This window comes from Elephas maximus, chromosome X (assembly GCF_024166365.1).
Source record: "Elephas maximus indicus isolate mEleMax1 chromosome X, mEleMax1 primary haplotype, whole genome shotgun sequence".
Classification (NCBI taxonomy): domain Eukaryota; kingdom Metazoa; phylum Chordata; class Mammalia; order Proboscidea; family Elephantidae; genus Elephas; species Elephas maximus.
This window is the reverse complement of record NC_064846.1, coordinates 122,865,806-122,892,282: the sequence shown is the minus strand read 5'-3', so window position 1 is coordinate 122,892,282 and position 26,477 is coordinate 122,865,806. Positions and strand designations below refer to the sequence as shown.

General features: G+C 43.7%; 1 protein-coding gene across 1 annotated transcript; it reads left to right on the top strand.

Moving 5' to 3' along the window:
- Positions 1–232: 232 nt before the first annotated feature.
- GLOD5 (glyoxalase domain containing 5) lies at positions 233–26,208 on the top strand. Its single transcript, XM_049872477.1, has 4 exons — positions 233–324; positions 18,101–18,191; positions 23,486–23,641; positions 25,882–26,208. The coding sequence occupies exons 1-4, from the start codon at positions 239–241 to the stop codon at positions 26,005–26,007; spliced, it is 459 nt and encodes a 152-aa protein (XP_049728434.1). The 5' UTR covers positions 233–238; the 3' UTR covers positions 26,008–26,208.
- Positions 26,209–26,477: the final 269 nt, after the last annotated feature.

The window sequence follows — 26,477 nt, the reverse complement described above, 5'->3', positions numbered from 1 at the left end:
AATTAAAACCAGGAAGCTATGTAAATACAGTATTCTCTTTGAATAAGCTTTATAATTCCAATCTTGTATAATCTTTTGTTGTTGTTGTTATGAAATAGTTGGGTAACTTCGATAAATGAACTATCAACCGTGCGGCCTAGCATTCACACCCTCCCCTATCAGACTTTCAAGTCAGAGGCCCAAAACACATGACCACCTCTCCACTGCTCTTTCTTCACTTTTCTCAGAGGGCTTTGAGATGCTCCTGGAGCCCACCCTGCCAACCTCAGAAGTCCCACCCACCGCGTTTCCCGCCCTACTCCCTCCACCTGCGCAGGAAACGCTGTGAGTCAGCCCCCCTCTTTCCCTCCCTCTAGGTTTGTGCTGCTAACCTTGGACCAGCCAGGGGTCCCTTCTAGTCCCTACACTGTCCACGCCCTTAAAATCACCATCAACTCTCCCTGGATGGATGCTTCCTTCCTCCTTGCACCCCAATCTGTGACCCCCATAAGCGCCCACACCCCTGTCTGTGTGACCCCAAGGAGTACTAACACTGCAGCCTGGAATGGACCACAACGGGTGTGGGGAGGGACGACGCAGAAATGGAACAGTCCGCGGAGGATCGTACCACCGGGGAGGCGGTGGCCATCCTGTTACATACCATTTTATTTGTAGGGGAGAACTACTAAAGGGAGGGCCTGGATGGCGGGAAGGGTTAACGGCTGGACGACTATGCAGCCCAGAGGTTGGGGTTCGAACCCACCCAGAGGCGCGTCGGAAGACAGGCCTGGCCTCTGCTTCGGAAAGGTCACAAGTTTGGAAACCCTGTGCAGCAGTTCTACTCTGCACACGTGGGGTCGCCGTGCGTTAGGAATCGATCCCCGGCCCCGGAATCTGCCCAAGCTCCTAAGGGATAGGGGAATGTCGCGATCTTGCTCATCCGAAGACTCCCTTCCCGTCCTCCCGACTCCCACCCACCTTGGGGGACCTCACCCTGCAGCCGCACCCTCAGCCTCTCTAACGTCCGCCATCTTAATCTCTCTCCCCCAAACCCCACGCCGTCGAGTCGATTCCGACTCATAGGAGCGCCTGGTGGCTTCAAACTGCTGACCTTTTGGTTAGCAGCCGTAGCTCTTAACCGCTACGCCACCAGGGTAACGCCCTCTCGAGCCCTTCATTCCCAGCCAGTTCTCAATGCACCAAGTAGGCAATTGGCTCATGGTGGGGAGGGGGAAATCGAGGACCGCCGTGAGCGCCGATTGGCCGGAAACCGAAGTCTCCTCCTTGCTACGCTTTGAAGCTTCCGGGTTCTCCGAGGGAAAACAGCCCCGTCGCCATTCTGCGCGCCGGGCTCCTATTGGCCGCTGGTGTGGCACATGCGCGGTGGATGCCAGTCCAGTGTATTTGGGTGCGCTGAGGTGGGGCCTTGAGGATTTAGGCTGGAGAGTTCTAATACCGCCGCTGAGTGTCAGTATGTTCACCTGTAAAAGGTGCTGAGGATGGTGCTTACTGTTGGGGTTTAGTGAGATCACGCGCCAGGGTGTGGCGCTCGGTGTGCTGGGCTATTCGATCTTAACCTCTGTGACAAACCCAGTAGGACAAACTTAACCGCCGCCCAGTCGTTCTCGCATTCACTTATTCTCCAGTTTACTCAAAACGAAAAGTGTTGCTTTGAGTTTAGGTTTTAGGAAAACTCCCAGAGGTTACTTTAATGAAGTTAAGTTCTGCCGCAAGGGGACAGGCACAGGGAGGTGTCTGGCTCTCCTGACACCTTAACCACGCAGTTTACAACAGTTAAAAGCCCTAGTGACAAAGTGTGTCTGAGAGAATAAACACTTGCCCCATTTTTTTTTTTTTTTTTTTTTTTTTGCTCACAGTGATGGTTTGGGAGCGTGAGGCCGGCTGTAATTGACAGGTGTTACTTATACACACGGTTAGTGCTCTAGCGAGTTACCTATTGTATTAGTTTCCTAGGGTGGTTGTAAGAAAGTACCACAAAACGGGGTGGCTTATTAGAACTTTATTCTCATAGAGCTCGGTGGCTGGGAGTCCAAATTCAGAGTGTTGGCTGTGTTGATTCCTTCTGAGGGCTCTGGGGGAGAATCTGTTCCATGCCTTTCCTGGTTTCTGGCGGCTTCTGGTAATCCTTGGCTTCCCTCGGCTTACAACAGCTCTGCTGTCTAGAATCTCTGCTTCTGTTGTCACATGGCCCTCTTCCCTCTGTGTCTCTTTCTTTTATGAGGATACCACTCAGATTGGATTATGAACCCACCCTACCCTAGTATGACATCTTCAAAGACCCTATTTCCAAACAAGGTCACATTCACAGGGACTTCAGCACATCTTTCTGGGGGACACGTTTCAATCCATAACACCTATTTTTAATTTTAAAATGTTACGTAGATATATATAAAGTTGAATATATGTGTATAGTACCTGCATTAAAAGTAGAAATAGATAAATATTCACAAGGATAAAGACTTTCTGAAGCATGGGTGCTGAAGAGAGGCACTTGTTGATTAGCTATTGCCTGGGAGTGTGGGTCTCTCACTGATTGGCTGACTTTCAGGACTGGAGGGGCTTAGCACTGATTGGCTGACTTCAGAAGCATGACTACTGGAGTGAGGCACTTGCTGATTGGCTGTTGTCTAGAAGCACGGGGCTGTCCCTGATTGGCTGACTTTCTTGACTAGGGAGTTTTTCATTGATTGTCTGGCTAGGAGGATTGAGGTTACTCCTGATTGGCTGACTTCAGAAGCATGGCTACTAGAGTGAAGCACTGCTGATTGGCTGGCTTTCAGGACTGGAGGGGTTTATCACTGATTGGCTGAGTTTCAGAAGCATGGCTACTGGAGTGACGTACTGCTGATTGGCTGCTGTCTAGAGGCATGGGATCGGCACTGATTGGCCGACTTTCAGGAGAGGGTAATCACTGAATGAATTGCTAACTTTCAAAAGTCTAGTTGCTGAGTGAGGCTGTCGTTTATCGCCTGATTTTCAGAGCATTTGTACTAACCTGAAGATATCTCTAATTATAGGTGGTTATTTGTTCACAACTTGGACCCTTGGCCACAAGAATAGTCTTTTCCTTTTTTCAGTACGAAAAACAAGTGCTTTTAATTCTCAGCGCCCCTTTTGGTCTTCCCTCAGCCAAACCTGCAGGAGAGATCATAAGGGATTATCCAGATCTTTATTTGTGAAGGCATGATTTTCAGTAGCGTTGCCGTTTACGTGATTTACGCGTCGATTAGTGTGGAGGAAAAACGCTCCAACTGCCAGATTTTTGCAATTTTCCGAAAAAACTGTATACAGGATCTGTAGACCACCCTGACAAAGTCAATACAGGACATATAACAAAATAGTTAAATGCATAGGATGTCTGGCAACCATACCTTGGACCTAGATGCCACAAAAAATGTATTTCACAGAAAACTGATCCACTACAGTATAAAGTGAACACCAACAAAACCGACTGCCAGCTGAAGAAATAGAGCAGGTAGGTGTTGGCAAACTTTTTCTTTAAAGGGCCAGATAGTTAATATTTTAGGCTTTGCAAGCCATATGGCCTCTGTCGCAACTAGTCAACTTTGTCATTGTCTGTGAAAGCTGCCACAGCCAATACATAAATGAATGAAGGTGGCTGTGTTCCAATAAAGCTTTATTCATAGATACTGAAATTTGTATTTTATAATTTTCACGTGTCACAAAATATTCTTTTTAAATCCTTTTTCAACCATTTAAAAATGTCAAAATTATTCTCTGCTTGTGAGGGTACAGAAGCAGGCAGCAGGCTAGACTTGGCCCCTGAAATAGAGCATCTAGAGGAGAACAGAAGCTCTCAATGAATCCCTTCCCCAGCACATCATCCTCTCTTCCCCCAGAGAGAACCACCTCCCTGATGCTTGTGGTCATAATTTCCTTACTTTTCTTAACCACTGACATCTGTGAACCTAGACAACAGTTTAGATTTGCCTGTTTAGAACTGTACATAAATGGGATCATGCAGTGTGTATTTTTTGTGTCTTGCTTTTTTTCCACAACATTATGTCTATGAGATGTATATATGTCGTGTGTAGCTGTACTCCATTGTTACATATTCTACCATTTGTTTATCCATTCTCATAATGGGCATTAACAAGTGGAATTTCTGGGTTACAGAGGATGCCTATTTTCAAATTTTCCTAAATAATTCCAAATGGTTTTCCAGAGTGGTTGCATCATTTCACATTCCCTTCAGTGGTGAAATTACCTTAACATTTTTTTTTAACCAATCCAATATTACATGACAATGCCTCATTTGGTTTTAATTTGCTTTTCTCTGATGAATAATGAGGTTGAACATTTTTCACATGTTTAGTGGCCATTTGGAGATCCTCTTCTGCAATGTGCGCTGACGGCAACGGATTTTTTAAAAATTCCGTTAGTGGCCAAACTTTAAAAAGTTAGAGATTCTCTACTAAAATTCAGATATCTGGCTTCTGTTGAGATTTAGAAGATCTGGCCACCTATACAGCAACTGTGGGCTGAAGCTTCATAGTGGCTTAGAATCAGGCAGGCTCCAGATGGAATCTCACCAGGCCTGAGGTCAGCAGAAGCTTCCGTCCCATTACTCCATGGTCCAGCTATCTATCTCTTTTTCTTCTTCTGCGTTAACTCCTTATCCTTCAAGTTTCAACTGAAATATCACTTCCCCAAGGAATCCTTCCTGGCAGAATACTGGTCCCCAAAATATGTTCACAACCTAATCCCTGGAACATGTGAATGTTACTTTATGTGGCAAAAATGGACTTTGCATATGTTAAGGATATTGAGGTGAGGAGATTAGACTGGATTTTCCAGATGGGCCCTAAATGCAATCACAAGTATCCTTATAAGAGGGAAGCAGAGAGAGATTTCACACACACACACACACACACTCACCCACCCCACCCACACGCACCCAATGCACGCATGCACACGTGCACAAGCGCACACACAGGGACAGAGGTGAAGGCACTGTGACCACAGAGGCAGAGATTGGAAAGATATGGCCACAAGACAAAGACTGCCAACAACCACCAGGAGCCGGAAGAATCAAAGAACAGATTCTTCCCTAGACTCTCCAGAGGGAGCACAGCCCTGCCAACACCTTGATTTCAGGCTTTGTTGTTGTTGTTAGGTATCCTTGAGTCCATTCAGACTCATGGCCACCCCATGTGACAGAGTAGAACTACCCCATAGGATTTTCTAGGTTGTGAACTTTACAGAAGCAGATTGCCAGGTCTTTGTCCTACGGCGCCACTGAGTGGGTTCAAACAACCAACCTTTTAGTTAGCAGCTGAGCGCTTAACCATTGTGCCAACAGGGCTCCTTGATTTCAGCCTAGTGATACTGACTTCAGTCTTCTGACCCCCAGAACTGTGAGAGAATAAATTTCTGTTGTTTTTAGCCACCAACTTTGTGGTAATTTGTTACAGCAGCCACAGGAAACTAATACACCACTCAGAGCTCCCCTTTCATAACACCCCTGATGAGGAATATTAATTGCTTGTTTAATTGCAGACTTATACCCATAGCAACCCTATAGGACAGAGTAGAACTGCCCCATAGAATTTCCAAGGAGCGCCTGGTGCATTTGAACTGCTGACCTTTTGGTTAGCAGCCGTAGCACTTAACCACTACTCCACCAGGGTTTCAGTGGGTCGCTATGAGTCAGAATTGACTCGACGGCAATGGGTTTGGCTTGGTTTTTTAATTGCAGACTCACCCAGCAGAGTCTGAGCTCTAGGAGAAGAGGAGCAGATCTGCCATGTTCCCTGTTGTATTCCCAGCACCTGGCATCAAGGCTGGCACACAGTAGGTGCTCAATAAATGTTTGTTGAAGGAAGGAGGGATGAAAGGAAGGGAGAGAGAGAGGGAAGGAGGGAGAGAGAGAGGTACAGGGAGATGGACCACTCACAAGAGTTTTGGTTTTTCTTGGAGGGAAGATGTGGAAACAAACTCTACAATCCCAAGACTAGAAGAACAAGGTTGACTCTGAGCTATGCTTGCAGGTGTCAGTGAAATAGTGGCTGGAAGAAGGTCACCAGAGAATCTGCCCTTTCCCCCAAGGACTCTGAGGCAGGAGTAGGAGCTCAGAGAGGCATCAGCGTCAAGGCCTCAGCTGCAATCAGGGTGTCATCCCTGAAGGCGGCTCTACCAGAAACCAAAACCAAACCCAGTGCCTTCGAGTCAATTCTGACTAATAGCGACCCTATAGGACAGAGTAGAACTGCCCCATAGAGTTTCCAAGGAGCGCCTGGTAGATTCTAACTGCCGACCCTTTGGTTAGTAGCCGTAGCACTTAACCACTACGCCACCAGGGTTTGAAGGCAGCTCTCGCGCCTCTCAAAAAGGGTGTACTGGATTAAATAGTGACCCCCCAGACATTCATGTCCACCGAGAACTTGTGAGTGTGTATTTATTTGGAAATAGAGTCTTTACAGATGCAATCAAGTTGAGATGAGGTCATAGTGGAGTAGGGTGAACCCTGGTGTCCTTATAAGAGGGGTCTTTGGACACATTCACACACACACACACAGAGGGAAGATGGCCATCTGAACACAAAGTCAAAGATTAGAGTGATCTACAAGCCAAGCAACAACAAAGATTGGTGGTCACCACCAGAAGGTAGAAGAGACAAGGAAGGATTCTTCCCTAAATCCTTTGGAGGGAGCATGGCGCTACTGACACACCTTGATTTCAGGCTTCTAGCCTCCAGAAGGAAACCCTGGTGGCGTAGTGGTTAAGTGCTATGGCTGCTAAACAAAGGGTCGGCAGTTTGAATCTGCCAGGCACTCCTTGGAAACTCTACGGGGCAGTTCTACTCTGTCCTGTAGGGTCGCTATGGGTAGGAATCGACTCAAGGGCACTGGGTTTGTTTGTTTGTTTGTTTTTAGCCTCCAGAATGTGAGAGGATAACTTTAATATTTTCTTAAGCCACCCAGTTTGTGGTACTTTGTTATGGAACCTCTCCCTGTCTTTCTATGCCAGTTCCTGATTCCCTCCCCTCACCTGCCTCCAAAGGCTTCCCATGGTCCCTGGGAATGCAGATCTCACCTTTCTTTTCTGTCTTCCTTGAACCCATGTAAGTTCAGCAGTTTATGCTGTAAAGTCTTATAGAGACCATCTTGCCTAACCCCCTTACTGAACAAATGGGGAAACTGAGATATAGAGAGGGCCAGGGACTTGTCCAAGTTGACCCAGTGTGACATGCACAGCAGAACTGAGGCTGGAAACTGGCGATTACGATGAGGTCCAGACATGGGCCCCTCCTCTGCCCCAGGAATCCCTTGTACATTTTCAGAATGACTTCTTCAAGGACAACCAAAATGACCTTAATCCCAGAGGGAGGTAAAATTCTTGGGCAGATCAGTTTGACCTGCTGGGTGGTAGTAAACACAAGCTAAGTAGCCTCTGGACCTTCTTCATTCAAGACTCAGTGGACCTCATCTGCCAAGAGGTGAATTCCATGCCCAGCCCCCATGTCCAGGTTAAAGTCATAGGGCCACCAGTACATGGAGTGCCCTTTGAGACCACTGATCTCAACTCCTGATATTGAAGAGGAAACCAAGGCCCAGAGAGGGCAAGGACAGAACTATGGTAGAACTCAGCTCATCTTGCCTCTCTGTGATTCTGTGGCAGATGCTTTCCACTGATTACCCTACAGCCCTTACCCCCATTCTCCTTCTCTCTCTACTAACTCATTCTTACTCTCTTCAGATGGTGGATGGCAATCCCTTGTTCTTATGAAAGATAAGTTCTTCCCCCAGACCATGGGGATGAATTATGATTCATCCAGTCATAGAAATCTTAGTGATTGATGGCAGGGGGGTCATTTGATGCAGTTTTGGTCAATGAGGTATATTATAAGTATAATCTACAGGGAGGGATGCCCTTCCCAAATAAAAAGACAATGCCTTATGAGGAGAAAGCCTTTTTCCTGATCCCCTCTTCCTGCACTGGAAACAGATATGAGGCCTGGAAGTGCAGCAGCCATCTTGGGACCATGAGGCAACAAGCATGAAAACAAAAGTCAGCATGTGAGGTTTTTTTAATTTATTATTTTTCGTTGTTTTTATTGTACTTTAGATGAAGGTTTACAGAACAAACTAGTTTCTCATTAAACGGTTTTACGACATTGGTTAACAACCCCATGACATGTCAACATTCTTCCCTTCTCAACCTCGGGTTCCATATTACCAGCTTTCCTATTCCCTCCTGCCTTCTAGTCCTTGCCCCTGGGCTGGTGTGCCCCTTTTGTCTCATTTTGTTTTATGGGCCTGTCCAATCTTTGGCTGAAGGGTGAACCTCAGAGGTGACGTCATTACTGAGCTAAAAGGGTGTCTGGGGGCCATACTCTCAGGGTTTCTCCAGTCTAGCAAGTCTGGTCTTTCTTTTTGAGTTAGAATTTTGTTCTACATTTTTCTCCAGCTCTGTCCGGGACCCTCTATCGTGATCCCTGTCAGAGCAGTCGGCGGTGGTAGCCAGGCACCATCTAGTTGTACTAGACTCGGTCTGGTGGAGGCTGTGGTGGATGTGGTCCATTAGTCATGTGGACTAATCTTTCCCTTGTGTCTTTAGTTTTCTTCATTCTTCCTTACTCCTGAAGGGGTGAGACCAGTGGAGTATCCTAGATAGCCGCTCACAGGCTTTTAAGATCCCAGACGCTACTCACCAAAGTAGAATGCAGAACTTTTTTTTTATAAACTATGTTTATTTATTTTTTTTTTAGTGTTTTATGCCATTTGAGCTAGATGTTCCACAAGACCATGGTCCCCAGAGCCCTCAGCCCAGCAATTTGGTCCCTCAGGGAGTTTGGATGTATCTATGGATCTTCCATGACCTTGCCTTGGACAAGTTGAAAAGTCAGCATGTTTAAAGATGGTGAAGATGGAAGAGAAAAGGAAACTTCTATCTCGCTTACTACATCATTGAGTCCAAGACTATCAACCTCAAATTTTCTGGTAATAAAAAAAGAAACCCAGTGCTGCCGAGTCAATTTCTGACTCAACCCTGTAGGACAGAGTAGAACTGCCCCATAGAGGTTCCAAGGAGTGCCTGGCGGATTTGAACTGTCAACCCTTATGGTTAGCAGTCATAGCACTTAACCACTACGCCACCAGGGTTTCCTCCCTGGTAGTAGGAGGAAATAAACTCTAGTAGGGCTTTCTGTTACTTGCAGTTGGGAGAATGCCTAACTGACAAAGGGCCTTTCCACATTATCTTTCTAATTACTAGGCTAGGTTCTAGCACACCCATTTTAGGGACTTAGCTAAAAAAAAAAAAAATTTTTTTTTTTTTAGCTACACAGCCTAAGTGGTTTAAATGTCTCCCCTCTAGTTCCCACAAACTCCAGATTTGGTATAAAAGGAAAGCATTTTCATGGGAGTAGAAATACATTCTATAAACAAACATTATCCCAGCACATCCTGTGGGCCTGGGTTTGCAGGAAATCAAATGGCCCTTGTGACCCTAATACTCCCCAGCGTGTTTTCTCCTTTTCAAAATGGGCGACTGAGAGCTTGACATATCTAACATCATGATGAATCTGTAAGTTTTTCTCCTTCCGCTGCCTGCCTTCTCCTTCACATACCTTTGTTAATGACTTTGTTTTGACCTAATGCTAATGACTTGTTCTTTGTTTTGATCTGCTGCAAATAACTTTGTTTTGTTCTGCCTGACCACCGGTGATTTACAACCCCCCACAGGGCAATCAGAGCCCAGATGTCTAACAAGTATCTCTTTAGCCTGATAAAGAGTCTTTTGTCACTATCTTGTAATGAATAACTCCTCAGGCCATGCCATCTGCAGGGCTACAAAAGCACTTCTAACCCTTGTAAAAATTTTGTATAAACTCTAATGTAAAATTGTTTTTTGGGACTCCATAGAGACAGTCTGCATTGCTGTTAGAATCAGGTAGTGTACTTCCTAAATAAATTTTCTCACTCTTTCTGACTTGGGGTACATTTCATTGGCTCAACTGCTCCAGGGCATGGACCCTAATCGGGCAACACCCTGAAGGAGGCCATGGATTGGGAAGCCCTGGCTGCTGCCCCACTGATTTTTCTGGGTGCTTGGTCCTGTGAAGAAGTGCTGGGGCCAGCGGTGGAGGGGTAGGGAGGGAGCATGGTAGGTCTTGGTTACTCAACAAAAAGTGCCTCCATTCTAAGGAGAAAAAAAATCCGCTGTTCAAGACATTTACTGAAATAAAAAAAAAACTTTTAATTTTTTTTTTTCTATCTTCAATTCATCTATGGTAAGGATGGCCCTGAAGCCTGTTATTAAACCCAAACCATGGAGTACCAGAACCTCATTCCCCTCTAGTCTCTGAAAAACAGGGCCCCATGTGCAGAGGCATCCTACAGCTCTGGCATGGGCCCCCCCCCCAACCCTGGCCGGAGCTCTGCCTGCTATAAAAGAAGGGACCATTCTGTTCTGCTCAGAGGAGCAGCTCCCAGAAACCCGGAGGCCCCCTCCCCCCACCAAGAAGGTTCCCTATTCAAAGTTATGAGCTTCTCAGCTTGCAGAGCCCTTCTCCATGCAGGATTTGATCCACACAACAGCACTGCACTGAAAAATTCATTCTCACTGCGGTAACAAACAAACCCCACAATGTCAGTGGTTTCACACAATAATGAAGCTCCTTTCTTGCTCTCATGGCAGATGAGCGGGGGTGTTCCTGGATGGTAGGTGGACTTCCCTGTGGTGACTGAGGACCCCAGGCTCCTTGAACATTGTGGCTTTGCTCTCCACTAGGACTCTAGACCTCCAAAAGATGGATAGAGAGCAAATGGAGAAAGCATCACTGTCTCTTAAGGACACATAGCATTTTAACTCAAGTTCCATTGGGCAGGACAGGCCACATGTCCTGCCACATGCACCCACCTAGGTGCAAGGGAGAGTGGGAAATGGAATTTCTGATTGGGCAACCGCTATTTAACAACTTAACAATAGGGCAGTGGAGACAAGAATTTTGAGGACAGCCAGTGTTTGCTGTGACACCCTGACAGGTGGGTGTTATTACTGACCAGGAACCTGAGGCTCAGTGCAGAGAGGCGACTTGCTCAAGGTCACACAGCTCGTTCCATGATGACAAACTGGGTGTTCACTTTCCCAGCAACTTGCCCTGCACCATACTCATCAGCCAGCCCATGGCTTTGAATTTTAGAAAGTACCTTTAAGCCTTCACATCTGTGTGTTGCTTTATTTTGCAAAGCAGTTTTAACTTGAGAGCCTCACTTCATCCTCAAAATGTCCTAGCAAAGGAGGCGGGAAACAAATGATCTCCATTTTACAGGTAAAGAAATAGCAAGCTCAACTCTGAAGAAAAGTGAAAAGCCCAAGGTTACAGACACTGCGATCCTTCCAAATGAGAGATTCTGTTTCTCTTCCTCCTGAGTTTTCAATATCCATGAAAAGAGTTGCTCTGTGGGTCTCACAGGATGATGAAAAGGGAAGTCCATATTCTGTAGCCAGTCCGTCTTGTGCATAGTATAGGTATTATTCAAACTTTTGTCTCTTAGCGGGTGATCTCCGAGTGAACACCTCCAGTATCATCACTATTCCAATCTGTGTGACCCCAAGGGTGGCCTCTTGCCAGTCTGTGTGGCACCATGAGTGTGCACACCCCTGTGTGTGATGCCAGAGGTGTCCACATCTCAGTGCATGACCCCAGGAATATCCGAATCTTCATCTATGTAACCCTTGGAGTATTCACACCTCTATCTATGTAACCCCGGTGTTGTCCACAACCCAGTCTGAGTGACTCCGTAAGTGTCCCAACTCTCATCTCTGTGGCCCCATAAGTACCCACACCTTCTTTATGTGACCTTACAGTTGTCCACACCTTAGCCTGTCTGAGCTCAAGAGTGCTACATCCCATTCTGTATCATCCCAGGGCTACTCACATCCCAGTCTGAGTGACCCCAAAAGTATTCAGTCCCCAGTCAGTGTGACCTCAGGTGTGTCTTCATTCAAGTCTATTTGACTCTGACAATGTCCACACCCCAGTTTGACTACGATAGTGTCCACACCCTAGTCAATCTGACCCCAGAAGTGTCCACATCCCAGTCTGTGTGACCCCAAAAGTATTCATTCTCCAGTGCGTGTGATTTCAGGAGTGTCCACTCTCCAGTGTGTGTGACTTTTGAAATATCTAAAACCTCTTCCGAGTAACCCTATGGTTGTCCACACCATAGCCTGTGTGACCGCAGGAACATTCATACTCTGTGTGACACTAAGATTATCAACACCCCGTTTCTGTGACCCCAGGGTGTCTACACAACAGTCTGTGTGATCCCAAGGATATGCACACAATAATTGCATAATGGTAAGTGCTTGGGTCTACCACTCCTACATACCCTCTGTAAGTGTGACTCGTGAGGGACCGTTCATGCCTAAATTGAATGGATCATCTTGCCCCTAGCTCCCTCCAACACCATTAAGTGGTTTCTTCTATTCCTATTTCCCTTTGCTTTCACCAGCGGACCATTCCATTTCAGCCTCCTACAACCACACACACACACACACACACACACACACACGCACATTCCTCCCCCAAATGAACCATCCCAGCCCATCCCAGCCCTAGCTTCTGCAACTCTTGTAGAGAGCAAAGGCCAAGCCATCCAGCCTCCTGCTGCAGAGAGCCTACCCTCCAAGAGTAGTGGAGAGGAAACTAATGAATGCACCACTGATGGAAGTAAAACTTTCCAGGACTGTGTAGAGCACCTACAGAAGTAAAAAATAGACAATCTTCACCCCCAACCCCACTGGAACGTCAGCTCCACATGGGCAGGGACACTTGTCTACCTTGTTCCCTGATGCCTCCGCAGCACCTAGAACACTGGGCAAATAATATGTGTTCATAAATAAACCGTTTGACTCTTCCGACTGTAACATGCACCCATGTGCAGAGAGAGAGCTGTGTGCACAGGATGGTAGGAGCAAACCACCCTGAAAAACCTGTGAATGTCCATTTATAGCCAGTATTGGAGGATAAAATGAGTGATGGGGGTTCATGTATACCACAGAGCACCCACTGGACATGATACAGAATGAATGGGACCTGTGTGTACCTATGTGGAGGGGGCCTTCTACAGGACACGCTGTTAACCTGGAAAAACAGGTGGGAGCTGCTTATGGTGACTGTGTGCGCGCACAGTTTTGTTAGTGCAGAGAAAAGTGTTTGGAAGGAAACGCTAGAAGCTGCCCCTAGTGGTCATTTTTGGAGAGCGGCAGTGGGGGTGAGAGTGACCTATGGAGTCCATTTACTGATGTATTGTTGGAACCTTTTGTACAAAACCTATATCCATGTATTATTTACGTAGCTCTTCAGAAAACAAAATCATATGCTAAAAAAATATCCACACCACAGAGCATTTGTGTATGGGGGGTATCTGGAATGTGTCTAGGAGTAAGAATCTCAAACTTACATGCCCCAGGGGTCACGCAGGGGACCCAAACGAGAGACGGGGACTCAGCTCAGAGTCAGGCAAACAGCCAAATGGGCTGATGAATGTTTCCTGACTTTCAGCAATGGAGGCTGGGGGTGGGGTAAGGAAGGGGAAGACTCCAGAGCTCACACCCCCAAAGAATTCAGAAACATCACAGCCTGGGACACCAGACTCTTGATAGCTTAGAGATCTTGGCTCCGAAGGAGACCCATAAGACAGAGACATCGCACTCTAACTCAAACAGCTCATAACTGCACACCCTGGACACAGACCTCTCAAATATACGAAGATATACCCCTAGATAGATCAGAAGTCTGCCAACCTACAATAAAGTAGTTCCCAATACTTCAGAATAGGGTTTTTTTTTTCTGTGTTCTTAAGAAGTAACCCTCAAGCAACTGTCTAAGATACTCCAATGGTCCCACCTCGTCCGGAGCAAGGGAGAATGAAGAAAATCAAAGACACAAGGGAAAGATTAGTCCAAATATTAATGGACCACAACTACCACAGCCTCCACCAGACTAAGTCCAGCACAGCTAGATGGTGCCCGGCTACCACCACTGACTGCTCTGACAGGATCACGATAGAGGGTCCTGGACAGAGCTGGAGAAAAATGTAGAACAAAATTCTAACTCACAAAAAGAGACCAGACTTACTGTTCCGACGGACTGGAGAAACCCCCAAGAGTATGGCCTCCGGACACCCTTTTAGCTCAGTAATGAAGTCACTCCCAAGGTTCACCCTTCAGCCAAGGATTAGACAGGCCCATAAAACAAAAGGAGACTAAATGGGCACACCAGCCCAGCAGCAAGGACAAGAAGGCAGGAAGGGATAGGAAAGCTGGTAATGGGGAACCCAAGGTCAAGAAGGGAAGAGTGTTGACATGTCATGGGGTTGGCAACCAATGTCACAAAATAATATGTGTACTAATTGTTTAACGAGAAGCTAGTTTTTTCTGTAAACCTTCATCTAAATCACAAAAAAAGTATTCCTCGCACATATACCTTAAGCTTTTTACTTTCTACAGCCCTGACTTTTATGTCAGAGTCTGTACTTGCACTGCCTACCTGTGTCACCAGCAGCAGTCCTCAGCTCAAGGCCCTCCCATTCCTGCCCCTTGATCTCTGGGCGCTGGGCCAGAGGGTTGCCTGGAAGCCCCAGGGCAAGGGCAGCCTCTTCCCCCAGCTCTGTCCCCTCCATGCTGTGCCGTGTGACCTCCAGGCTGCCAGCCAGGATGTGGGGCAGGACTTCAGAGAAACAGGTGAATGGGGTGGTAACTGGTGGCCTGGGGTGCCAAGGCTGGGGATCCCCTGGCCAAGGTCTGGTAACCTATTTCCCTCTTCTTGGAACCCTGGTGGCGTAGTCAGTCGTTAAGAGTTCTGCTGCTAACCAAAAAGGTAGGAAGTTCGAATCCACCAGCCGCTCCTTGGAAACCCTATGGGGCACTTCTACTCTGTCCTATAGGGTCACTATGAGTCAAAATTGACTCAATGGCAGCAAGTTTGTTTTTTTTTTCGTGGGTCCTCCTATTGTACTGGCATCCATTTTCCCCCTCTCCTCTTTCTTCCTCTTGCCATACAAGCAGAGGGCAACAGAGGAACATGGAAAGGCCCTATGCTGACAGCCTGAGGGCCGGGTCGGATGTAAACATGTTTGCAGACTTGTGCCTGGGCTAAGGGCAGGTGCTCCCTCAAGGTGCTTCAGGGGAAATCAGTTCAGCCAGGGACAGGTGGACAGACACAAAGATGGCTCATGGAGGGTGTTCCTGAGGCTGTCATGATGGAGTCATGTGGAATCCCAGTGCTGACTTTGGAGTTTGCCCAAAGAATTCCAGGGGCCCGTGGCACTCCAAAGCGGACTTTGAAGAGGGCTTTGCAGGAAGATAGACACTTTCCCTGTATGGAGGAGGCAGAATAAGGGAGGGCATCGTGTTCTGGGCACTCTGACTATACCTATTTAATAGGGTTGATATGAAGAATAAAATGGATTATATTTTATAGTGTTTAGAACAGGACTTGGCACACAGTAAACAGTATATGATGGCAACGTCTTGATAATCTTTTTATAAACCAGACTCCCTAATGTCGCCTCCAAGACCGCATGATGTGGCCCCTGCCTTCTTCTCCAGCTCGTCACTCACCCTTGGATTCTAAGTTACGCTGGCCCTCTTCCTGTTCCTTAAAAGAGCCACCCCCGCTTATCCTTGAGATCTGGGCTGGATGCAGGGTCTAGGGAGTTGCTCAGAGCAGGCAGGGTATTGAATAACAGGAGGAAGAGGCGGAGTTTATTTCCAATACACTGTGAAAATGGAGGAGAGGGAAGCAGCTCAAGCAGTGCTTAGATGAAATGTATAGCTCTATATGCATAGAGGGGAAGAAAAGCTGAAAATCAATGACCTGAGCTTCCATGTAAAGAAGCTGGAAAAGAAACAGCAAAGTGAACCCTAAGAAAGTAGAAGGAAGACAACTATAAAGATAAAATCAGAAAATGGTGAAATAGGAAGCAAACATACAATAGAGAAAATCAACAATGTCAAAAGTTGAGGCAAACAGAACATATCTGCAGTTTGCATGCAGCCCTAGAAGTGCGAATTTGCAGTCCATGGTGAACTGCAGTCCCCTTTCTGTTGTTAAGATTTGGGGGGTTAGTGTATAATGGATGTTAAAACATTACTGAAAACATAAGGAGATGGAATGTCCTTAAAAGGACTTCTCTCTGGGAGAGGAATACATGTGGATGGAAAGACAAGTTTGGTGGGTGTTGGTACTTGCTCAAATAACAGTAAGTAAACTGTCTTTTTTTTTAAACTGTCTTTTAACAAAAAAGGTGTTTCTTTAAAAAATTTAGTAATATTAATGATTTCTATTTTTGCTCAAATAATTAAAAGAGAAAATATAAATTACCAATATCAAGAATGAAAAAACAAAAAGCCAAACCCATTACCGTTGAGTCAATTCCGACTCATAGCGATCCTATAGGACAGAGTAGAACTTCCTCTTAGGGTTTCCAAGGAGTGCCCGGTGGGTTTGAACTGCCGATCTTATGGTTAGCAGCTGAGCTCTTAACCACTGTGCCACCAGGGCTCCCCAAGAATGAGAGGTGGATGCTATTACAGATCCTACACACATTAAAAGGATAATTTTTTTATGTACTACTTTATTTCGATGGAGTCCAAATGTCAGTCGTTTTCTCACCCCACTGCTTCTGTGTCCAGGTAGATCCTCTGCACCCACAAGGACAGCAGAACCCAACAATATTGCTAATACCTCCTCCAATCATGTAAATAAAATAACAGTATTTTTTTGGCTGGGGCTTAGTGAAATAAATTATTTAGAATGTAATGGTTTGAATGGAATTGAATAGAAAACAGTGGAATAGAATAGGATAGGATAAAATAGAATAGAATAGAACAGCCAGACTTTACTCTGTGGCAGACACTGGGTCTAATTGTTGTAGAGGATATTCATCCATTGAATACATATTATTGAACATCTGCTAGTTATTTGGAGGCAGTGGGGAACAAAGCAGAAAGAAATCTTTTGAAGCTTATACTCTAATCATGGAGACAGATATTAGCATTGCAAAAGCCCTGAGGCTGATGATACAAGAATAACACTTTTAAGGAACAGGCCAAAGGGTAATGCTGTGGCTTGGAGTTCAAGAGCAATGAATGAGGCTGTAGAGACTGGGGGTTGGGGTAAAGAGTCTAGTTTTTAACAAAATGACCATGACATCATCATCATAATAGTTAAACCTTTTATAGCTTTGCTATGTGTCAGGAATTGTTCTAAGCCCGTAAAAAATACAGCACTTTTTAGAATATTTGCAACAATCTTATAAGATACGTATAAAATTATGTCCATTTTTCAGAGGGGAAACCAAAGCACAGAAAGATTAATTAAATGTTATTCTGGCTCCAGAGTCTGTTCTCTTAACTCTAATAATCTACTGCCTATAGTGCCAGACCACAGAAGCCTTAGAATCTTGTAATGTAAATATACAAATTACTAACAAATGCAAGTCACGAAATACAAGAGGAACATCTGATGAGGAGTGTGCTGAGGGCAGAAAAAGGGGTAGGGGAGAGGCACACCCTCTCACTGGATGTTGAGATGAACCTGTAAATACACATGCCCAGAAACATTTTCATCTGAGATGCTCCCTTCTTGTCCTGTCCTCTGTGATCATAGCTGCAGAGTGGTAAAGAAGGAGCTGGGTTAAATTTGGCCAATGGAGGGCTTGTACTCATAGGGTTGGGTCTCCTTTGTATCTTGTCGTTTCTTGGAAAAGAGATGGATTCCAGCTTGGGGAACACAAGGGAGGGTTGGTCCTGATCTCCACTCCCCTTATCTTCGCCCCATCCCTCTGGAAGGAGAAATAGAACAAAAAAACAGTGGAGACACATGGACTCTTGTGAATCCACACATGTGCAATAAGACTTTACCAAAGTGTTCTCCAAGGACTTTTCCTTTGAAATAGGGGTGAGGAGAAAGTGTAGTAATTGGGGAGTTAAGGGGAGGTGAGAAGGAAACGTGATAGTAACCAGTGGCAATGTGGTCTCTTCTATATATACATATATATATATATTTTTTTTTTTAGTTGTGGAGAGACAACAGTCAGACTCCTCCCCCATGTCTTATTCATAGACTTGACCACATCGTGATGACAGTGAAGAGTATCAAAGACACCACCATGTTTTATTCCAAGATCCTGGGCATGGAGGTTGTGACTTTCAAGGTAATCATTTCCCCAAATGCCAAATTGTGGTGGAATAAAAGTTGATTATAGCACTTTAAAAAATAATCTACCTTCAAAACAAAAACACAGGAAATCTGAGAGAAAAGATAAAACAGGATTAATGGAGGAGATTCCAAACTTTGAATAATAGGAATTCCAGAGAGAGAAAAAGAAAAGGAGAAAATTATTGTAGAAATAATGCAAGAAAACTTTCCAGTCTTTATATGGAAAGAGTTAACTGAATATCCAGCACATTGACACTTAGATATTTCCTTATGAAATTATAGAACAGCAAAGTGAAAAAGAAAATCCTAGGAGTCTCCAGAAAGATTAAAAAGAAAAGTGGCTTAACTACAAAGGAAAAAGAAACACATAGACATCAGATTTCTCAAGAGTTACACCAGAGACCAGGAGACAGTAGAACAACACCTTCAAGATTCTGAGTGGAAAAAAAATCAACTTAGAATTCTATGCCCAACCAAACTATTAATCAAAGGTGAGTGTGGAATTAAGGTATTCTTAGACATAAAAAGACTCAGAAACTTTTCCCACTTGATTTGAAAATTACTTGAGGGTATGCTGCATCAAAATGAGTGATTAAGCCAGGAATAAGGAAGACATGAAATGCAGGATACAGTGGATCCCAAGAGGAAGATCCCAGAAAGATAACAATCAGTCCAATTTGGAACAAGAGGGGGAAAAAAAAGGTCCCAGGAGAGAGGGATCCAAGGAAAAAAAGAGAATTCCAGATATTGAATACTACCTTTGAGAATTCATAACAACCTAAAAAGTGATAAATGCAGAGAGAGAAAAAAAAAAGTAATTAGAAATTATACATTTAAAAAGCTATTTATTTTGGATACCAAAATGAAATATAACCAGAGAATACATTGTGTGATATACAATATTTTCATAGTCATGATAATTTAAATAGTATTTCTTGATTTGAATTTTAAAACTCAACTATAGGGAAAACTTAATTATGGTTAAAGAGCAACATGAAACTCCTGGTTTCAAGGTGACAGACTGAGCACATGCTGACGTCTCCCTCTCCTGCACCAAAGTGATGGGAATTGGATAAAAAGAAATAGTAAATTCATACACTTAGGGACACTTAGATGCAAAAAGGAGAACTCCCCGTAGACCAGAAACTGTGAGGAATCAGATGGAAAATGACTCAAAGGGAGCTATAGACTCAGAGGAAGATACAGCTTTGCAAAGTAAAATTTTGCTTCAGAAGATGGTGTTCATATCTAGGGAAAGAATACCCCCAGATAGGCAGTGACATCTTAGAGAAACAGGTTGTATAACCAGAAACCCTCAAGTTGCCCTGCCTGTGAGCTAAATGATCTCTCCTGCACCCACTGAAAATAGTGTAAGTTATAGCACTAACTCTTCACTCTCCTACAGTCTAACAGGGAATCCCAAGTACAAAGATTATCCCATGTTCAAGAATAACCAAACATGCAAGGAAAACCAATACAATGAAAGACAGAAAAAAGTCAACAAATGAAAATTCAACCAGAAGAAACAGTGCTAATAAAACAATCATAATATAGCTTTATACTTATACTTGAGGAAGAATTAATAAAATAATCATAATAGAACCTTATTAAGAGTATATTTATTAATATTATTTAGAATTTATAATTAATTATGATTTATAATTAAACTATGTATTTACTACTCTTGGAGTGGTGATAGAGGATATAGAAGGCATGGGTCCATAAAACCAGAATAGGCAGTTTAAAAAAAAGGACCAGTTAGCGATCTTAGAAATAAAAATGTGTTAATTAAAAAAAAAATTTTATTGTACTTTTTTTTTAGTGAAGGTTTACAGAGCAAACTAGTTTCTCATTAAACAATTAATACAGATATTGTTTCATGACATTGGTTGCCAACCTCACAACATGCCAACACTATCCTTTTCTCCCACTCTCCCTTGGGTTCCCCATTACCAGCTTTCCTGTCCCCTCCTGCCTTCTCATCCTTGCCCCTGGGCTGGTGTGCCCATTTAGTCTTGTTTTGTTTTATGGGCCTGTCTAATCTTTGGCTGAAACCTGACCCTCAGGAGTAATTTCATTACTGAGTTATAAGGGTGTCTGGGGGCCGCATATGCTAATTTTTTAAAAACAGCTGATAAAGTAAATTAATTAAATGAAAGATTAGGCCAAGGAACTCTACCAGAATATGGAACAAATAATAAAGAAATGGAAAGTGTAAAATAAAACTTAAGCCATGGAGAAAGGACACAGAAGTTCCTATATATAGTAAAGAAGAGTTCTAGACAAAGATAATAAACAGAATAAAGGGACAAATTGAACAATAAATAAAATAAAACTGAACAAATAATGGTTGGTAATTTTTCAAAACTGGAAAAATATATGTCTAAGATTGCAAGGGCCCATGGAATGGCAAAAAAGTTAAAAAATTTATAACTGACTTGGAAAACTAGGCAGAAAAAACAGTACTATGCAACATCAGACTGCATGTATACCCAGCAATGTGGAAGAGTCTTAAGATCATGCTGAGTGAAAAATTAAAAAACAGAATCAGGTCTACAGAATGGTACCATTTATCACACATGCACAGAAAACAATAATACATATTTTACAATAACTTATGGAAACCAAAGAACGCAGATCAAACACATTATAATGGTTGCCTAAGGTGGGGACAGGAATGGAGAATGGAGATAAAAAGAATAAATGAATAAATAAAAGAGAGGAGATTTGCATGGACCAATGATGATAATGATGCATATGTAGCCTCAATTTTCTGTACTCTCACACATTGAAGTGGAATTTCAGAACATTTAGGCTCAAGAAAAAAAAAATCCTAAAAGCTGCAGGAGCGGGGCATGTATGTATCATCTACAGAAGAATGAAAAACAGATTAGCATCATACTTCTTATCAGCAATACCAGATTCAGGAAGACAATGAAGCAACATAGTTAAAGGCCTGTAGGAAAATAACCTGCAACCTCAGCCAATTATTGTAATTGCTGTCAAATAAGTTGTACACCTGTAAAAAGTTGAATTGGCCAAAGTTGTGTGACAGATATATTTAGAACAATGACCAAAAAATAAAAATAAAAAAAGAATAGCTTCTGAGGCTATTTATGTACAGCCAAAAACCTCATGGGATTTGGTTCCTTGGTTTGGAGGTTTAGGGTCATGGCTTCATGAGACATCTGTTAATTGCCCTAATAATGTGTCTAGTGTTTCTGCTCTACTGCCTACATTGTTGCGTAGTGTCTGGGATCCTAAAACCTTGCAAGCTGCCGTTGAAGGCACGGCAATTAGTCTCTATTCACCTGGAGCAACAGAGGAAGAAGGAGAGTCAAGAATAGGAGGAGGATATGGAATGGTGGCTAATTGCCTCCGTGAACAACTGCCTTCTTTGCCATGAGACCAAAAGAACTGGACGGTGCCCAGCAACCATTGCTGAACGTTTTGATCAAATATTCTACAGAATATTTGAATCTGATCAAAAGGGGAAAATTCAAAACAGAATTCTAATTCTCATGCAATCAGATTTCCTGGAGACATGGAGGCTGGTTGAACCCCTGAAACTATTAACCTGAGATAGTCTTTAAACCACAAACCAAAAATATCCCCTGAAGACTTCTTAAAACCAAACAATAGTCTAGCTTAACTAGTATCGAATGTCTGCCTTGAGCATTATGCTCTTTTAAGAACTATCTATATGGGATCAAACTGACAACAGAAACCCCAAAGAATAGATAGGAACCTTAGAGAGCAATGAATTTATGTTAACGGGGGAGGAACAACTCAGAAAGGGCAGATGAGAATGGTTGCACAATGTGAAGAATGTAATCAATGTCACTGAATTGTACATGTAGAAATTGTTGGATTGGTGTATGTTTTGTTGCGTGTTTTCTCAACAGCAAATAAATAAATAAAAACTTCTAAAACTAGAATTCTATACCTAGCCAAACTAGAATTCAAGTGTAAAAGTGAAATAAAGTAATTTTCAGACATGATGGATGTGGTATCAATCATGATGATATAAAAGAAGGAAATATAAAAATTATAAAATACATGACAGAAATTGAGAGGTACAGGAGAGGGAGGAGGCATGAAGAGAAGGATAGCAGGGCTGATGAGAGATACTATCTGTAGTTGATCGATCAAAAAATAAAGATGCAAGTGGTTATTTAAAAATCATAAACCAAAAATGATGATAGAATTCTGTTTGGAGCTGTAGTAGTGTGGATGAGCTACATTCTCATTTATCATAGCAGGGACATGATTTTTAAAAAATCCAGTTACCATCAAGTCAATCCCAACTCATAGGGACGCCATGTTGTCAGTGTAAAACTGTGCTCCATAGGGTTTTCAATGGACTTAGGCTACGTCCATCAGCAGAGCATGTTAACCCTTTGCATGTTAACCCAGAGACTCTAAGGGAGATAATAAAGTTGCTATACTAAGAAATAGTGGCTCATCAATGAGTTCAGAGGCAAGTAGGAGAAAACTCAACTAACAGTGGGTTACATAAGGATTTTATTTTTCTTTCGTTTAACAACCATTCCAGAGGTAGGTAGTCAGGGTTTGAGCAGTGGCTGGGAAGAAGGAAGTAAATGGGCAAAAAGTGCCATCTCAGTGAAGCAGGGAGGTTCCCAGAAGTCTCATCAGCAACCTCTACTTACATCTTATTGTCCAGTCCATCTTACATGGCCTCTTTTCTCTACAAGGAATGCTGGGAAATGTAGTTTTTAAATCTGGGCACACAGTTGGCCCGTTAAAATTTGGGTGGTGTTTACAAGAAAAGAAGGAGTCCTGGTGAGGCAATGGTTAAAGCACTCGGCTGGTAACCAAAAGGTCTCCGAGGGAGAAAGATGTGGCAGTCTGCATTTGTAAAGATTACAGCCTTGGAAACCCTGTTCTTACAGGGTCGCTATGAGTCAGAATCGACTCAATGGCAATGGGTTATAAGAAAATGTATATTTGGTAGGCAAATTGCTGTCTCAGCCACGGATGGTATAAACATATTATTTGGAAAGATAGAAATAATTTCCAGAAGAAATAAAACTACACACCCACACACACATATATGTATATATATATTCCAAACAACCCAGTATACATATTTAAGTTAAAAGTAGTAGTCTTTACAAAATGAGACCTTGGTAAGGCAAGAGGCTTTTGTTTTCATTAAAAGTCCCATTCCATTTTTTTGTTGTTAACCTTGTTGGATTAGGTAGGGGAGCTTTAGCTCCAACTCATCTTGGGGGATTGAGTTTTAGGTTGCTTTCTCTCCCCAAATAGGGAAACCGGAAAGCATTACGTTTTGGAGACCAGAAATTTAACCTTCATGAGGTGGGAAAGGAATTTGAACCCAAAGCTGCTCGCCCGGTTCCTGGCTCCCTGGACATATGCCTGATCACAGAGATGCCTGTGGAGGAAATGGTCCAACACCTCAAGGTGAGTGGAACTTCCATTGTTTTTGAGGAGGCTTTTTTTTACTGCAGATGCAGTGAGAACAGAAGCATGACCCAGGGAGGTCTTCCGCAAACTTCAGACATAACATGTTTCATCACATCAAGATAATGCCTGTACACAATTATTTACTTGTAATTTTTATTAACATCATTTTTCATGTAAACAAATGTATTTAAAAAGGAAACGTTACGTTCCTCGTAAAAAAAATTACAGCTAAATTCTTTTCGCATAAATAAATTTGTATAAAAAGAAAATGTTCAATCAACTAAATGAAAAACTAGTATATCTTGCCATAAAAGAACCAAACCCACTGCCATCAAGTCGATTCTGACTCATAGCGACCCTGCAAGACAGGGTAAAACTGCCCCATAGGGTTTCCAAGGCTGTAAGCTTTACGGAAGCAGACTGCCACATCTTTCTCGCACGGAGCGGCTGGTGGGTTTGAACCGCCGACCTTTTGACTAGCAGCCAAGCATTTAACTACTGCACCACCAGGGCTCCTTGCCATAAAGGAAAGGTAACTATGAAAAGAAACATTATAAATACATAACAAAGCCAAAAATAGGCATCAAGTGTTAGAGAGGTGTTAGAGACTTATTAGCACCACATGGAAACCTTTTCCCTGATTAAATGATTGAAAGGGAATTGAAATGGGAATAGCTTCCTAACTGTGTGACTCAATAGCATTCGATGTTGTGTCTAAGCACCATGTAACATCATCTTCTAGTGAGTCGCGAAGGAGCTCTGGTCGTGCAGTGGTTAAAGCGCTCGGCTACTAACCAAAAGGTTAGCCTTTGAGTCCACCAGCAGCTCTGGGTGAGAAAGATGTGGCAGTCTGCTTCCGTAAAGATTAACCCGTTTCCGTCGAGTCAATTCTGACTCACAGCGACCCATTGGGACAGAGTAGAACTGCCCCATAGGGTTTCCAAGGAGCAGGTGGTGGATTTGAACTGCCAACCTTTTTGTTAGCAGCTCAGCTCTTAACCACAGCCTTGGAAACCCTATGGGGGCAGTTCTAGTGTGTCCTATAGGCACTATGAGTCGCAATCGACTCAATGGCAGTGGATTAGTGAGTCACGGCGACTCACACTCCGTGCAGAATTACAGTAAAATCTGCATCTGAGGAAAAAAAAAGAAAAAACATAACAATGTCATTAGGTTCTAGCCACTTAAGTTTTCTAAACTCTCTGGGCTTGACATTACAAAGGGAGATTTAACAAGTATTAAGGAGGTGCTAGAGGAGCCCTGGTGGCGCCGTGGTTAAGCGCTCAGCTGCTAACTGAAAGGTGGGCCGTTGAAACCCACCAGCTACTGGGAAGGGGGGAGAGATGTGGCAGTCCACTTCTGTAAGATTACAGCCTTGGAAACCCTGTGGGGCAGTTCTACTCTGTCCCACAGGGTTGCTATAAGTTGCTACGCACTTATAATTTCTGATTTTCTGTTATTTAACTTGGTATCCCTGTAACAATTAAAATAAGTTCATGTAAAGAGGGTGCTGGTTTCCCTTTTGGGAACACAGATGAGGTCTTGAATATATTCTGTGCGGGTAACATGGACACCTTTGGACAGTATCAGTGAAAAAGACTGGTTTGGAAATAAAATGGATAACGCATGGGGATTAAGAGAATGGACTTTGACCCAGACTACCTTGGTTTGAATTTTGGCTTTGCCACTTACTAGATAATGCTAGGTACTATTATCATCACCATTTTACGGATGAGGAAACTGAGATACAGAGCAGTTAAGCACTCTGCCCAGGGTCATACAGCTGGTAAGCAGCTGGAGCAGAATGTTGTTGGTGTTGGGTGCCATCAAGCCGGTTCTGACTCATAGCGACCCCACATACAACAGAACGAAATGTTGCCCAGTCCTGCACCATCCTCACAATTGTTGCTATGCTTGGGCCCATTGTTGCAGCCACTGTGTCAATCCATCTCGTTGAGGGTCTTCCTCTTTTCCACTGACCCTCTACGTTACCAAGCATGATGTCCTTCTCAAGGGACTGGTCCCTCCTGACAACGTCTCCAAAGCATGTGAAACGAAATCTCGCCATCCTCGCTTTTAAGGACCATTCTGGCAAAATGAGGGAGGCGAAATGGTAGGAGTTGAGGTCAGGAAGATACAGGAGTTTTATAGGATTGTCTAGGCCACTGTAAAGAATTAAATTTTGGTTTCATACATGAACTGTGACGGATGACTTTTGTTTTCTCCTCTCACTTCAGGCTTGTGATGTCCCTATCGAGGAAGGTCCAGTGCCCAGAACAGGGGCAAAAGGGCCCATTATGTCCATCTATTTCCGAGACCCTGACAGAAACCTGATTGAGGTGTCCAACTATATCTCCTCATGATTCAGACTGTCCCTTCTCCATTCTGTTCCCCGTGATGCTGCCCTCTCCTTTCCTTCCTGCAAAACCTTGCCCACCCTCACAGATCTCAAAAGACTGAGGATTTAAATACTTCACACCTCCTGCTAGGGGGTCCTGGGATGGGTTTGGGACCAAACCTACACGTCTGAATGTCCTACATCCAGGCTTCCTCAATAAATTAATAACCTCTCAATTAACATGAGTTCTTTATTATTGTTTCTGAGCTATGTATGGGTCTTCATTCAAGGTGTGAGGTCTCAGATCTGTTTGGGGATGAGTGACCAGGGTGTGACATCTCTGAGGACCAAATCCAGGGTCATCTCATTCACTTGGAATTCAAGGCCCCTGACTGATTTCTCCTTGTCAGTGAACCCATTCTTTTTCATCCTTTTCAAACTTGCTTCACCCCTTCAGGTGCTGCTTGCTGTTTCTGCCACCCCATAGGCCTCACT